This window comes from Bos mutus, chromosome 13, assembly GCF_027580195.1.
Source record: "Bos mutus isolate GX-2022 chromosome 13, NWIPB_WYAK_1.1, whole genome shotgun sequence".
NCBI classification, from domain to species: Eukaryota; Metazoa; Chordata; class Mammalia; order Artiodactyla; family Bovidae; genus Bos; species Bos mutus.
In genome coordinates, this window is record NC_091629.1 from 69,689,396 (window position 1) to 69,703,481 (window position 14,086).

Consider the following 14,086-nt stretch of genomic DNA (forward strand, 5'->3'; position numbering starts at 1 on the left):
AGGGTCAAGAGAGGATGAGATGGCTGGATGGCATCACTGACTCAATGGACATGAGTTTGAGCAAGCTTCAGGAGTTGGTGATGAACAAGGAAGTCTGGTGTGCCACAGTCCATGGGGGTGGCAAAAAATCAGACAGGACTGAATGACTGAACTGAAGGCTTGTTTTGGCAATAAAACATTTTAAATTAAGATATGTGTATTTTTTTTAGACATAATGCTATTGCACACATAATAAACTACAACATACTGTAAACATAACTTTTGTATGCACCAACAGACTGAAAAATTCATGTGACTTGCTTTTCTGTGATATTCACCTTATTGCAGTGGGCTGGAACCAAAGCCACAAATATGTCCGAAGTATGCCTGTATTCAATTGAATTTGAGATGAAAGCAGGTTGTTGGAAATGAAAAATATGAACTTGGGACACAGCAAGACACACATCTTCTGCTGTCAATCACATACAGCTATCCATTGAGGCCATGATGTCAGAAGAAATCGCTAAGCCTGAGAATATTCAGAGAAAGAAACACTCCAAGAACAAACTTTTGCTAGGTATACATTTTGGGAATGGATGGATGAATCTAAGTCAGAGAGGAAAAACTCAGAGATAAGTTCAGTCATGAAAGCAAAGACAGGTGAGCGTTTCAAGAAAAGGGGCGTCCACAGGCCCAGATGCTGACCTGAGGATGGCCGCACCCTTTAGAGCTGACTGTGTTCATACCTTCTACGCCTCCAGCCATCATTTGTGGCAGTCACCAGTAACGCTATGATGAACAACTGTGTTGTACACGAGCAAGGTTAGAACAAAACTGAAAGCGCACTTCTGGTCTCTTCTCACCACAAAATAACAAAACTCCTCTAAGACAGGCACAGCATATAATTTAGTTTGCTTTGTTCTAATGAAATCACATTGATTGCTCTATGTGTCATACCTTTAACACGTAAATGACGCGGTACACAATTAGCAGAGTGACTCATAAGTGTAGACACCCACAATTGGTGGTGTTCTTGTTAATTACCAGTTTACATTTACTGAGGACTGTAATTTGATAAGAGCTGGAGATGATATAGGAAATATACTGACCTTCAGTAGATAAACCATTAGAGAATTAAAGGAACAGGAAAAAAAGATTACCCATCTCATGGGTATCTCCAAAGATTACCCATCTCATGTCCTGCCTTAACTCATATGATTAGTGATACCCAGGTCAGAATGGCCTCGGAGCAAACCCCAGGCTCAGCAAGTCACCAGATAAGGCAGCTTGAACAATGCAGGTTTGAACTTCCTGGGTCCATTTACATGGATTATATGAATGATGGAAAATTATGTGCAAATTTTTCCAATATAAAAAAAATGTGTGTAGATTATCTTGTGCAAGATGAAGTGGAGAACTTATCTTTACCCAGGCATACAGGGGGTGGTGACAGTTAACATAAAACTAACCATGTGTTACTTTTCTTATTATTTTATCACTCTGCTCTCAAAGAATTACATGACCATGCAGCATGCCTCTCTCTCGTAATTGGAGATATTGCATATCAGCCTATCATCACCAAGTGCTTTTTTTTTTTTTTTTTTTTTTTTACTGTACCAATGTTTCCAATACTGTATGATGAATATGACTGTAATACTGTCTGCCCTAATATTTATAAGATTCTTAAAAAGAATAAGATTCATTCATTAGTATATCAGCTAGGCTACTGTGAAGCAATTAGTAAATATGAATTCATTTTTCACATTATCTTTTCCTTTTTGATGTCCAGTGCTAGGATAACATTGAAAGTATCATCTAAGACAATACTGACATAGGTGTTGAGAGATGATTCATCTTGTAAAGAGACAACAGGAACTTCACGGCATCAGTAGATACAGTACAGTACTTTCAATATATTTTCTCTTCCTTATAGTTTTCTTAATAACATTTTCTTTCCTCTAACTTACCTTATTGTAAGACTCAGTACGTATACTTTAACAAAATACACATTAATTGACTGTTTAGGTTATCATCTGGTTCACAGGAGACTATTACTAGTTATGTTTGGGGAAAGACAAAGTTATTTGTAAATTTTTGACTGCAAGGGCAGTTGGCACCCCTTAACCTCACAGTGTTCAAGGGTCACTGTATTCTCTGGCCTACCCCTATTGTAGACCCACTAAGGCTTCCTCAGGGTCCCCCACAGACACTGAGGGTGGACCACATTCCTTCAGGCAGCAGCTCCCAAGAGGCAGCAACCCTGCACAGTCCTAGGTCTCAGCAGGCTCTGCGGTGTGGCCCCTCCTTCTGCCCTACAGACCCAGGGGTCGGGATGACTTCGCAGCACTGCTAGCCTGTGCGTATCTCACCGTTTATTCTTGGTTTTTCCAGCCTCTCCTTCTGTAAACAGTCCTCTCAGTTAGACCCTTTAAACTGGTTCTTTCCTTTCAGTTCCTGAATGAGAGGGTATATCATCTTTTAAAGGACCTACTAAGAATTCTTCTATTACATCTCTGATACTTTCAGTTTTAAACATCATAAAAAAGCTTCTCTAGTATTTAAAAATGAAATTCAAATTAAGTAAAAGAAAAAAATAGATGTAAAAAACCTGGAAAACAGAAAAATTATAAGGCAAATGTTCTTGAATTATAACTGAGATGTATTTCAACCTGGAATACTTTTCTCCAATAAACAATGTAAAACTAAAGTCATTTAGGCCAACTGAAAATAAGCTTACTTTCTTCATAGTATGCCTAAAATATGACCCTAATTGTGCTCTTTTCTAGACTATATGGTGCAATAGTCCAATAAACATGAATGACATTATTTTTAGGAGAGCAAATTTGAAGGTATTTATATTAAATACTTATATTGCATGCCTGCCTAGTCACTCAGTCATGTCAGACTTTCTGTGACCCCATGGACTGTAGCCCTCCAGGCTCCTCTGTTCATGGAATTCTCCAGGCAAGAATATTGGAGTAGGTTGCCATTCCCTTCTCCAAGGGATCTTCCAGACCCAGGGATCCACCTGGGTCTCCTGTTTTTCAGGTAGATTCTTTATTGTTTGAGCCACCAGGGAAGCCCAAATACTTCTATTAAAGGTATTTATATTAAATCTATTGTACCTAAATTCCTGGGAATTTAACATAAAACACATGACTACAACAATGTAGATAATTCAGTATAAAACCAGCATGCACTACCATGTGAATATAGATAGCTAGTGGGAAGCTGCTATATAGCACAGGGAGCTGAGTTCAGTGCTCTCTGATGACCTAGAGGGGTGGGATGGCGGGTGGAAAGGAGACTCAGGAGGGAGGGGACATATGTATACATAAAGCTGATTCACTTCATTGTGAATCAGAATCAGTTTCTGTTGTATTACCAGAAACTAATGCAATGTTGTAAAGCACTTATATTCCAATTAAAAAATAAATTAATTTAAAAAGTAAAAGCAGATAAAATCCATGAGATCTTATCAAAAAAAGAAAAGAAATATGGAAGACTCTAAATTGCCACAACTTTGAAAAAATACCAAGGTACAAATTCAATGCTATTATTACAGTTTTTTCATTAGAATAACAAACAAAGATGGTTTGGGATCATGAAGACAGAAGAGAAGTTTTGTCATTCAGCTACAAACTGCCAAAAGGAACTTGCTCAACCTGAACATACCAGAACATCATGTTGGTGGCTTAATCAGAAGACAAAGAAAAGAACACAACAATAAAACCCCTTCCTGAATCCCTTTTTTCCAGGTGGGGGGAAGGTCCCTTGTGTATAAACACTGGGAGAATATAATCAACACAAAGATCTATTTATATATACCAGCATTTAAAAGAAAAAAATAAGTTATTTATAATTAAATTTCACATTTGTTTTGTGTAGAGAAGTATATTCTCTTCTACTTAAGAAATCACTCTAATTTACCCTGTTAGTACTTCTATGATGGGCTTAGGCTTTCTATCTGTTTTCATAAATTTAGGTTATTTACTAACTCTTTTAGGGCTTCTCTGGTGGCTCAGTGGTAAAGAAACTGTCTTCCAATGCAAGAGATGTGGGTTTGATCCCTGGATTGGAAGGTCCCCTGGGGAAGGAAATGGCAACCCACTCCAGTATTCTTGCCTGGGAAATCCCATGGACAGAGGAGCCTGGAGGGCTACCATTCATGGGGTCACAAAGAGTCAGAAACAATTTAATGACTAAAGCAACAACTAACTCCACTGGATATAACCCATAAGAGAGTAAGATAGGGCTGAGGGATCTCTGTTTCCAATAGGCAATGCCTCATACATAGCAGACGATGAGCAAACTTTTGTTGAACTTGTGTTACATGAGTAAGACATTTTATTATTAAAACAAAAGCATCATCTTGGCTTACGTTTCCCAGATAATAGGAAATAGGTGATGTGAACTTACCTAGCTTGATGGATAACTCGGGATTTCTCCAGCAGGTATTCAGAGATCTGTGCTCCCACGACAGCTCCAGAAGGGGTAAATTTCATTTCTAAGTATTTTCCAAATCGGCTGGAATTGTCATTTATAATAGTGCAGGCATTACCAAATGCTTCCACCAAATTGTTTACTTGTAAAATCTTCTCTTGCAGGGTTTTGTTATTAGCCTACAGAAAATGTCAAGATGTAAAAAAATAAAAGCAAAATTTTATTTTTGTATGAAATGAAAAGTCTCTTTGATAAGCACTTTATGTAGATGTAAACATACAAGAACATATTCTTGGTTTGTTACCAGATGTTACAATCCCATTTTAAAAATTTAAGGTAAAATTACATAGAGTGAGATTCACCCTTTATAGAGTATAGTTCTGAAAGTTTCTACAAACATATGCAATCATACGAATCCCACTACGATTCACATATAGAACAATCCAATAATCTCCAAACTTGTCTCATTACTCTGCAGTCAATCCTTCCCTCCACCCTCAGCCCCCAACAATCACTGACATGCTTCTGTGCCTACAGTTTTAAATTTGCAAGAATGATACAGAAAGTGAGCCATATGGTATATAATGTTCTTAATCTGGTTTCTCTGACTTAGCCTAGGAATTTGAGATTTATCCAAACCTCACCCAGTGAGCTTTATTGTTTTGTATCAGGGTTCATTCCTTTCTGGTGCTGAGTAATACTCCACTGAATGGATATACCATTGTTTCTTATTCATTTCCTAGTTCCCTTGTTTCCTCTTCTTGGAGATTATTAATAAAGCTGCTATAAATTATCTGTAGTTTTTCTGCGTGAACATGGGTTTTTATTTCACTTGACTAAATACCTAGGAGTAGAATTGTTGAGTTGTATAATGAGTATGGTTAGACTTTCTAAGAAGCTTCTGCGCTGTTTTCAAAGTGGCTGTACCATTTTGCATTTTTATCAGCAATGTAAGAGACTTTCATTCAGTTCCTCTACATCCTTATCAGCACTTAGCATCCTTATCAGACTTTTAAAAAATACTTTAGCCATTTTGATGGTATTTCATGGTGGTTTCAATTTGCATTTCCCTAATGACTACTAAAGTAATGCTCAAAATTCTCCAAGCCAGGCTTCAGCAATACGTGAACCGTGAACTTCCAGATGTTCAAGCTGGTTTTAGAAAAGGCAGAGGAACCAGAGACCAAATTGCCAACATCCGACGGATCATCGAAAAAGCAAGAGAGTTCCAGAAAAACATCTATTTCTGCTTTATTGACTATTGACTATGACTGTGTGGATCACAATAAACTGTGGAAAATTCTGAAAGAGATGAGAATGCCAGACCACCTGACCTGCCTCTTGAGAAACCTGTGTGCAGGTCAGGAAGCAACAGTTAGAACTGGACATGGAACAACAGACTGGTTCCAAATAGGAAAAGGAGTACGTCAAGGCTGTATATTGTCACCCTGCTTATTTAACTTCTATGCAGAGTACATCATGAGAAATGCTGGGCTGGAAGAAGCACAAGCTGGAATCAAGATTGCCGGGAGAAATATCAATAACCTCAGATATGCAGATGACACCACCCTTATGGCAGAAAGTGATGAGATGGCTGGATGGCATCACCAACTCGATGGACATGAGTCTGAGTGAACTCCGGGAGTTGGTGATGGACAGGAAGGCCTGGCGTGCTGTGATTCGTGGGGTCACAAAGAGTCGGACATGACTGAGCGACTGAACTGAACTGAACTGAATGACTACTGGGTTGATCATCCTATTTTCATTTGCTTTTGGCCACTTACACACATCTTTGGTAAAATGGCTAGTCATTTTTTTGTTCCTTTTTTGTTATTTGATCTCTTACTTTGGAATTTTTAAGAGTTTTTAAATATATATTCTGAACACAAGTCTTTTATTAGATAAGTGACTTGCAGATAGTTTCTCTGAGTCTATAACTTATATTTCATTTTCTTAACAATGTCATTCAGAGAACAGGATGTTTCTCATTTTGGTGAAATCAAATTTACCCATTATGGATTAAGCTTTTTATGTTGCATCTAACAACTCTGCCTAACCCTGAAGAACAAAGTTAACTGACAATTTTCTTCTAGAAATTTTAGTTTTTGGTTTAATCATTTGTCATTAACTGATCTTTGCACTTTTGTTGCAAATCAATAAGCCACACATGCAGATTCAGTTCAGTTGCTCAGTCGTGTCCAATTCTTTGTGACTCCATGGACTGCAGCATGCCAGGCTTCCCTGTCTGACACCAACTCCCAGAGTTTGCTCCAACTCATGTCCATTGAATTGGTGGTGCCATCCAACCACCTCATCCTCTGTTGTCCCCTTCTCCTCCTGCCTTCACTCTTTCCCAGCATCAGGGTCTTTTACAGTGAGTCAGTTCTTCACATCAGGTGGCCAAAGTATTGGAGCTTCAGCAATACTTATACAGTACTGTGCAGATTACTTTATTCCTTTGATCTGTCTGCCATCTTTTCTTCAATAACACACCGTTCTGACTGTTACAGCTTTATAGGGAGTCTTGAAATCAGGTAGTATTTGTTAATCCTCCAACTTTGTTCTTTTTCAAAACTGATTATTACAGTTCCTTTGCCTTTTCCACATAAATGTTTGATTCAACTCCTCAGTTTCTAAAATATAAAATCCTGCTGAGATTTTTACTGTAAACGACAGTGAATCTACAGATCAATTTGTAGAGAACTGATATCTTAATAATATTGAATCTTTTAATCCATGAACATGTCATGCTGCTGCTGCTGCTAAGTCACTTCAGTCGTGTCCGACTCCGTGCAACCCCATAGATGGCAGCCCACCAGGCTCCCCCATCCCTGGGATTCTCCAGGCAAGAACACTGGAGTGGGTTGCCATATCTCTCCTATTATTCAGCTCTTCTTTGATTTCTTTTATCAACTTTTTCTATTTTTCAGCATACAAATCTTGCACATGGTTTGTAAGATATAGATTTAAATAGTTCATGCTTTTATGGTGCTAATATAAATTTAAATTTATATATTTAAATTTATAACTGATCAGTTTTGGTATGTATAATTAATTTCTGTATATTGACTCCCCTTCAACTTGCTAGTAACAAAAGAAGAGGAAATAAAGTATTCAGTGAATATATTAGGGCCAGAAAGAGAGAAAATTACATTTATAAAGCCTTGTCTACTAAGAGTGAGAAAAGTTAGAATTTGCTCAAAACAAAAGCATATGCTTCTTATACTTTTTGTTATATTTTACACTCGCAAAGGACAACAAATGTATTATAATTTCTGGGCATTATTAAATGTGGTAGTTCATGGATATTAACTTCATCAATTAAATTTAATTCTGAAATATAACAAATATCTCTGTTAGGATAGAGAAAGAAAGTAAACTATACCTTTCCAAGCACTGTCAGCTGCTGAACTAAGAGATGAGCACTTTCAGTTTTTCCAGCACCACTTTCTCCAGAGATAACAATGCACTGTGCAGTGAGAAAAGGGACCGGTAAGAACACTTTATCCTCACAATATTCAATGGACAGTCAAGAAACTAAGAGGAGAATTTCTAAGAATGTGAGCTTCTCCTTACCTGATCTGAACTGTATGTTACCATAGACTGGTATCCTAAGTCAGCCATGGCAAAAATGTGAGGAGGATTGGCAGTTCTCTTTGCTCCAATATATAACTTGGAATGCTAGAAGTTAAAAAGAACATGTGTTGTAGGGCTTTGGTTTCTGTTTAAATCCTATTTATTTACAGATAGAGCACTAATTTTTAAAGAAACAGATCCATCAAACACCTGCAAAGCATTACTAAACCACCAAAACATTAATACATATTACATATACATATACATGCATAAATCATGCACAACTATGTAAAATAAAAGTTTGATATAAAACAATAGGGAAAAATGACATGATATAATATGACATAACGTGGTCAGTGGTATTTAAATGAAGACTCTTTTGGAAGCGAATACCACTTCCAAAACAGAACTTAAAGTTTCCAAATACTATAATTTATTTTATTTATCTATTTTAAAACTTTTCTTTTGGCCATGCGGCATGTGGTATCTTAGTTACCCTACCAGTCATCAAACCTTTGCTCCCTGCACTGGAAGTACAGAGTCTCAACCATTGTACCACCAAGGAAGTCCCTATAATTTCTTTAGATAAGCAATTTATAAATAAGACAACTAGTTATCATTTCATTAACTATTTCTTAGATACAATAATGTCTGACACACAAGTACTACTTTTTTCTTTTCATATCATTTATCAATAACACACTTTTTCATTTGATTTGCCCAAGATTCCATAGTTAATTTATAGCAGACTATGCACTCAAGCCCAAATCTAAAACTTTTGTCAATGTTCAATATGCATTATTCTTCTAACTCTTAAAATGGTAGAGACTGAGAGAATTATATATTTTCACATGAAAAATTATATTAAGCACAGTATAAAAATATTATAGAGTACTACACAAATAACTAAAAGAGTATGGACCCAACTAAAAATACAACACACAAAATAAATAATAAAAAAACCTAGCTTAACTCCAGAATATTAATCTATATTTAAACATTAGGGGCTGAATATTAGATAAATATATACTTAAATTCATAAAATATATCACCTGATATTAAAAATCAAAGATTGATGTACCCCATCAATGTACCCCAATGTTCATTATAGCACTACTTACAATAGCTAGAATATTGAAGCAACCTAGATGTCCATTGGCAGATAAATGGATAAAGAAGCTGTGGTATATATATATATATATATACACACACACACACACACAATGGAATATTACTCAGCCATAAAAAGGAATGCATTTGAATCAGTTCTAATGAGGTGGACGAACCTAGAGCCTATCATACAGAATGAAGTAAGTCAGAAAGAGAAAGATAAATATCATATCCTAACACAGATATATGGAATCCAGAAAGATGGTACTGATGAATTTATTTGCAGGGCAGCAATGGAGAAAGAGACATAGAGAACAGACTTATGACTTACAGACTTATAAGTCTTAAGGGAGGACTTATCAGACTTATAGGGAGTGGGGAAGGAAGAAGGTGAGATATATGAAGAGAGTAACATGGAAACTTACATTACCATATGTAACATAGACAGCCAATGGGAATTTGCTGTTATGTCTCAGGGAACTCAAATAAGCGCTCTGTAACAGAATACTCTTGAGAATCCCTTGAACTGCAAGAAGATCCAACCAGTCCATCCTAAAGGAGATCAGTCCTGGGTGTTCATTGGAAGGACTGATGTTGAAGCTGAAACTCCAATACTTTGGCCACCTCATGTAAAGAACTGACTCATTGGAAAAGACCTTAATGCTGGGAAGGATTGCGGGCAGCAGGAGAAGGGGACGACAGAGGATGAGATGGCTGGATGGCATCACTGACTCGATGGACATGGGTTTGGGTAGACTCCGGGAGTTGGTGATGGACAGGGAGGCCTGGCATGCTGCAATTCATGGGGTTGCAAAGAGTCGGACACGATTGAGCGACTGAACTGAACTGAACTGAACAACCTAGGGAGGTGGGATGGTGAGGGAGATGGGAGAGAGGTTCAAGAGGGAGGGGGCATTATGGCTGATTCATGTTGATATTGGGCAGAAAACAACAAAATTCTGTAAAGCAATTGACCTTCAATTAAAAAATAAATTAATTTTTAAAAATCAACCCATATGTCAAAAGGAATTTTTAAACTCATAATGCTGAGTTTACAGCCACTAAGCATATAGTACCTATATATACAATGTAATTTTACTTTTGATTCTCTCATACTTGATAGACATTAAGTCTACACATTTTAGGCATCTGTTTATTGATATGATACCTAGTGTGAACCAGTTATCAATTACCAATAACTGGAAAGAAATAACATATCTTGCACAAAGACCACAAACTGCATCCAGATATATTTGTCTTCTCTAATTCTATATTTTAACAATAATTATTTAACTACTGGGCTTCCCAACTGATTTGGCCACCTGATGTGAAGAACTGACTCATTGGAAAAGACCCTGATGCTGGGAAAGATTGAAGGCAGGAGGATAAGGGGATGACAGAGGATGAGATGGTTGGATGGCATCACCAACTCAATGGACATGAGTTTGAGCAGCTCCAGGAGTTGGTGATGGACAGGGAAGCCTGGCGTGCTGCAGTCCATGGAGTCACAAACAGTTGGACATGACTGAGAGACTGAACTGAACTGAACTGGGCTTCCCAGGTGGCACTGGTGGTAAAGAACCTGCCTGCCAGTACAGGAGACTTAAGAGACCTGGGTTCGATCCCTGGGTCAGGAAGATTCCCTGGAGTAGGAAACAACAATCCATTCCAGTGTTCCTCCCTAGAGAATCCCATGGACAGAGGAGCCTGGTGGGCTACAGTTCATGGGGTCGCTAAGAGTCAGACATGACTGAAGCGACTTAGAACAGCACATTTAACTATTATTTATTTATCGGTGCTGCAGGGGCTGCTGAGAGCTATTTTCTGCCCAGAACCATGTGTATGTGGCTACTACTCAAAGGTTCTAAAAAATTTTTGAAATTTGAACCTGCAGCTATTTTGGTCATTATTGTGATCAATGATTTCTTTGGCTACTCAGCACAACATGTGGGATATTAGTTGCCCGCTCAGGGATCAAACCCATACTCCCTGCAGGGGAAATGCAGAGTCTTAACCACTGACCACCAGGAAAATCCCTTAACTGTTTATTTAAAGGACTAGATAAAATTTTATTTAGCATCATTTGGTGGTGGTTTAGTCACTGTCATGTCTGACTCTTGCAACCCCATGGGCTGTAGCCCGCCAGGATCCTCTGTCCATGGGGTTCTCCACGCAAGAATACTGGAATGGGTTGCCATTTCCTTGTCCATCATTTAAATTAATTTAAATATCTAAAGAATATAATTTTTGTACAAAGTAAGAAAATACAAGTCACATCACATACCTCTGCCGAATAAATATCCAGACTCTGAAATGGGTTAAGAGCAATGAGTATGTCTCCCACATACATGTAGATCTGATCTCTGGAGTAACACTTCTCAAGTTGCTCTGCGACTGTATTCTATAATGAAATAAAAATAATTCCTTTCTCTTAAAAAATCATTGATGGTCAATGATCATTTTTAAAATAAATGATGATAAATAAAACATCTGGAATCTGGAATAGGATCAAAAAGAAACAGATCTATTGAGAGTAAGAAGTATAACATCAGGTCATGAACTATCTTATCCTTTGATGGATATTTTCTTTTCTTAAAAAGCCATAGAGGAATGTCACTGCAACCTATGTTTGCCATAGAACACATTAAGTTACAGGGATTATATATACACAATGGTTTCAAGGAAATAAGTAAATGCAGTAGATGAAGTAAAGAGAAAGAACACTACAATAGGGAAGGGAAGATACAGTGAATGTGATCTGACTCCAAATCAAGGTTAGTCAAGGGCTCTGTGGAATGTCTTGGTCCTTCACTAAAACATTTGGCTTTAAGACAGAGTAAAAAGTATAGAGAAGTAACTTCCACTGTTGATAAATCCTATGAGTATACAGAATCAATTTTAATAGTGCCAGGAATCATCATTTATAGTATATAACACAAAAACAAAAGCTCTTACATACTCCGGTCAAAAAAGAGAGACACACACAAAAATACAGTTAATAGAAACAAACCCAGTGTCCAACATGTAGGTTGGCCATATGATTAGCAAAGTCTGCTTTATAATCCACAAGCCTAGGAATTCACATCATTGGAAACTGTGATACACAAAGATTCATAAAGGTGTTGTCAAATCCCTGACTTGCAATCACTATTTGATTATGAGATGTTTGACGTTCTGAAGAGAGATTGTTCTGATGAAGTACTTGAGTTGTTTATGCAACCCTAAATTTACCAAATGACTATGGATGTGAGAGTTGGACTATAAAGAAAGCTGAGTGCCAAAGAATTGATGCTTTTGAACTGTGGTGTTAGAGAAGACTCTTGAGAGTCCCTTGGACTGCAAGGAGATCCAACCAGTCCATACTAAAGGAGATCAGTCCTGGGTGTTCATTGGAAGGACTGATGAAGCTGAAACTCCAAACCTTTGGCCACCTGATGTGAAGAGCTGACTCATTTGAAAAGACTGTGATGCTGGGAAAGATTGAGGGCAGGAGGAGAAGGGGATGACAGAGGATGAGATGGTTAGATGGCATCACCGACTCAATGGACATAGGTTTGGGTAGACTCTGAGAGTTGGTGATGGACAGGGAGGCCTGGCATGCTGGTGGTTCATGGAGTCGCAAAGAGTCGGACACGACTGAGCAACTGAACTGAACTGTACTTCTGTTCAGAAAATGCCTCCTGATTTCTTGCATTTTTAAGCAAAATGCTCAGGTATGCCTCAGAAGTATTAAAAAATAAAAATCTGTGGATCAGGCAGGATAGTGAATCCAACCTTTTACTGAAAAGGAGTCTTTTATTTTTCTAATGATGTGATTAAATGAAAGGAAAGAAGATGAGGAAAAACAGGCTGAGACCATAATTTACTGGTTTGGACTTGCACCTTCACAAGAGATGTGTGAAACATTTCTGAGGTCACTGGGACAAGGAGTTTCAAGCAAAATTCATTTCCTAAAAGGTGGACTCTGATCCCATGAGGGGTCCACAGACCATGGTAAAGATGGGCTCTTGAGGTATCTAAGAGGCTTTGGGTCCTGCCATTGAGTGTGAAACAGAAGAGAGAAAGGAGGGATTATGCCAGATGGTGTAAAGAAAAAAAAAGTTTAAGTCACTCAGTTGTGTCCAATTCTATGTGATCTCATGGACTGTAGTCCACTCCTCTGTCCATGGAATTTTCCAGGCAGAATACTGGAGTGGACAGTCATTCCCTTCTCCAAGGGATCTTCCCGACTCAGGGACTGAACTCGGATCTCCTGCATTGCAGAAGATTCTTTATCATCTGAGCCATCAGAGAAGTCATATGGTGGGGTAAAAGGCAAGTGGTTTTCTGACTATAGTAAATCATTCTTTTGAGACTCCCGAAGAAAACTCAGGGGAAGAACAGGACAGTGATCTAAGCAACTCAAGCTTGTGGGAACTAGCATCTTTGTGATTTGAGTATAAAACACAAGAAAAAGTTGACACCAGGCTGGAGCAATCTGGAAATGTGAGTTATGCACAGAAAAACTGAGGACAAGAGAGATGATCAGGAAACTAAAAGATAAAGAAAGCATGAAACCTACAGATGCCATTCAAAGAACCTCCTGCTCAAATCACTTCTATAAATTTTAAAAAATAGATAGAAGGCTTAATTAAACTGAGTTTCTTACCTCATCCAGAACTTCCAGGGTTGCTAAATCATCTACATCCTTGAGACTGGAAATTAAAGGTTTGCTGAAGTTACTTTTCTTGGTGTAAAGACGTTCATGTCTGAGGAACAATGAAAAGGAAAGCCTTTCTGATTTGAGAACTTATTACTGATCACACTAAAGTCAAATTTAGATACTAGGAGACTGAAAAACCTCCATAAAGCTTATTTACTTAAATTTGACAATAACAACTTACCAGAAAACAGCCTCGTGTATTTTATGTTTTCTCCTCTCCACTGGGAAAATGCAACATGTCAAACTTACTTCATGGATGATCAGAGGAGTTCATTA

The 14,086-nt window shown here is 37.8% G+C and overlaps 1 protein-coding gene across 1 annotated transcript in view; it reads right to left on the reverse strand.

Annotated features, from left to right (window-relative positions):
* MYO3A (myosin IIIA) overlaps positions 1 to 14,086 on the reverse strand; it is a 168,534-nt gene that overhangs the window by 76,668 nt on the left and 77,780 nt on the right. Inside the window, exons 10-14 of the mRNA XM_005908809.2 lie at positions 13,757 to 13,856; positions 11,393 to 11,509; positions 7,999 to 8,103; positions 7,808 to 7,891; positions 4,399 to 4,601 (exon numbers count right to left, since the gene is read on the reverse strand). Of these exons, the coding sequence (XP_005908871.2) occupies positions 4,399 to 4,601; positions 7,808 to 7,891; positions 7,999 to 8,103; positions 11,393 to 11,509; positions 13,757 to 13,856 (609 nt within the window). The remainder of the gene's footprint in view (positions 1 to 4,398; positions 4,602 to 7,807; positions 7,892 to 7,998; positions 8,104 to 11,392; positions 11,510 to 13,756; positions 13,857 to 14,086) is intronic.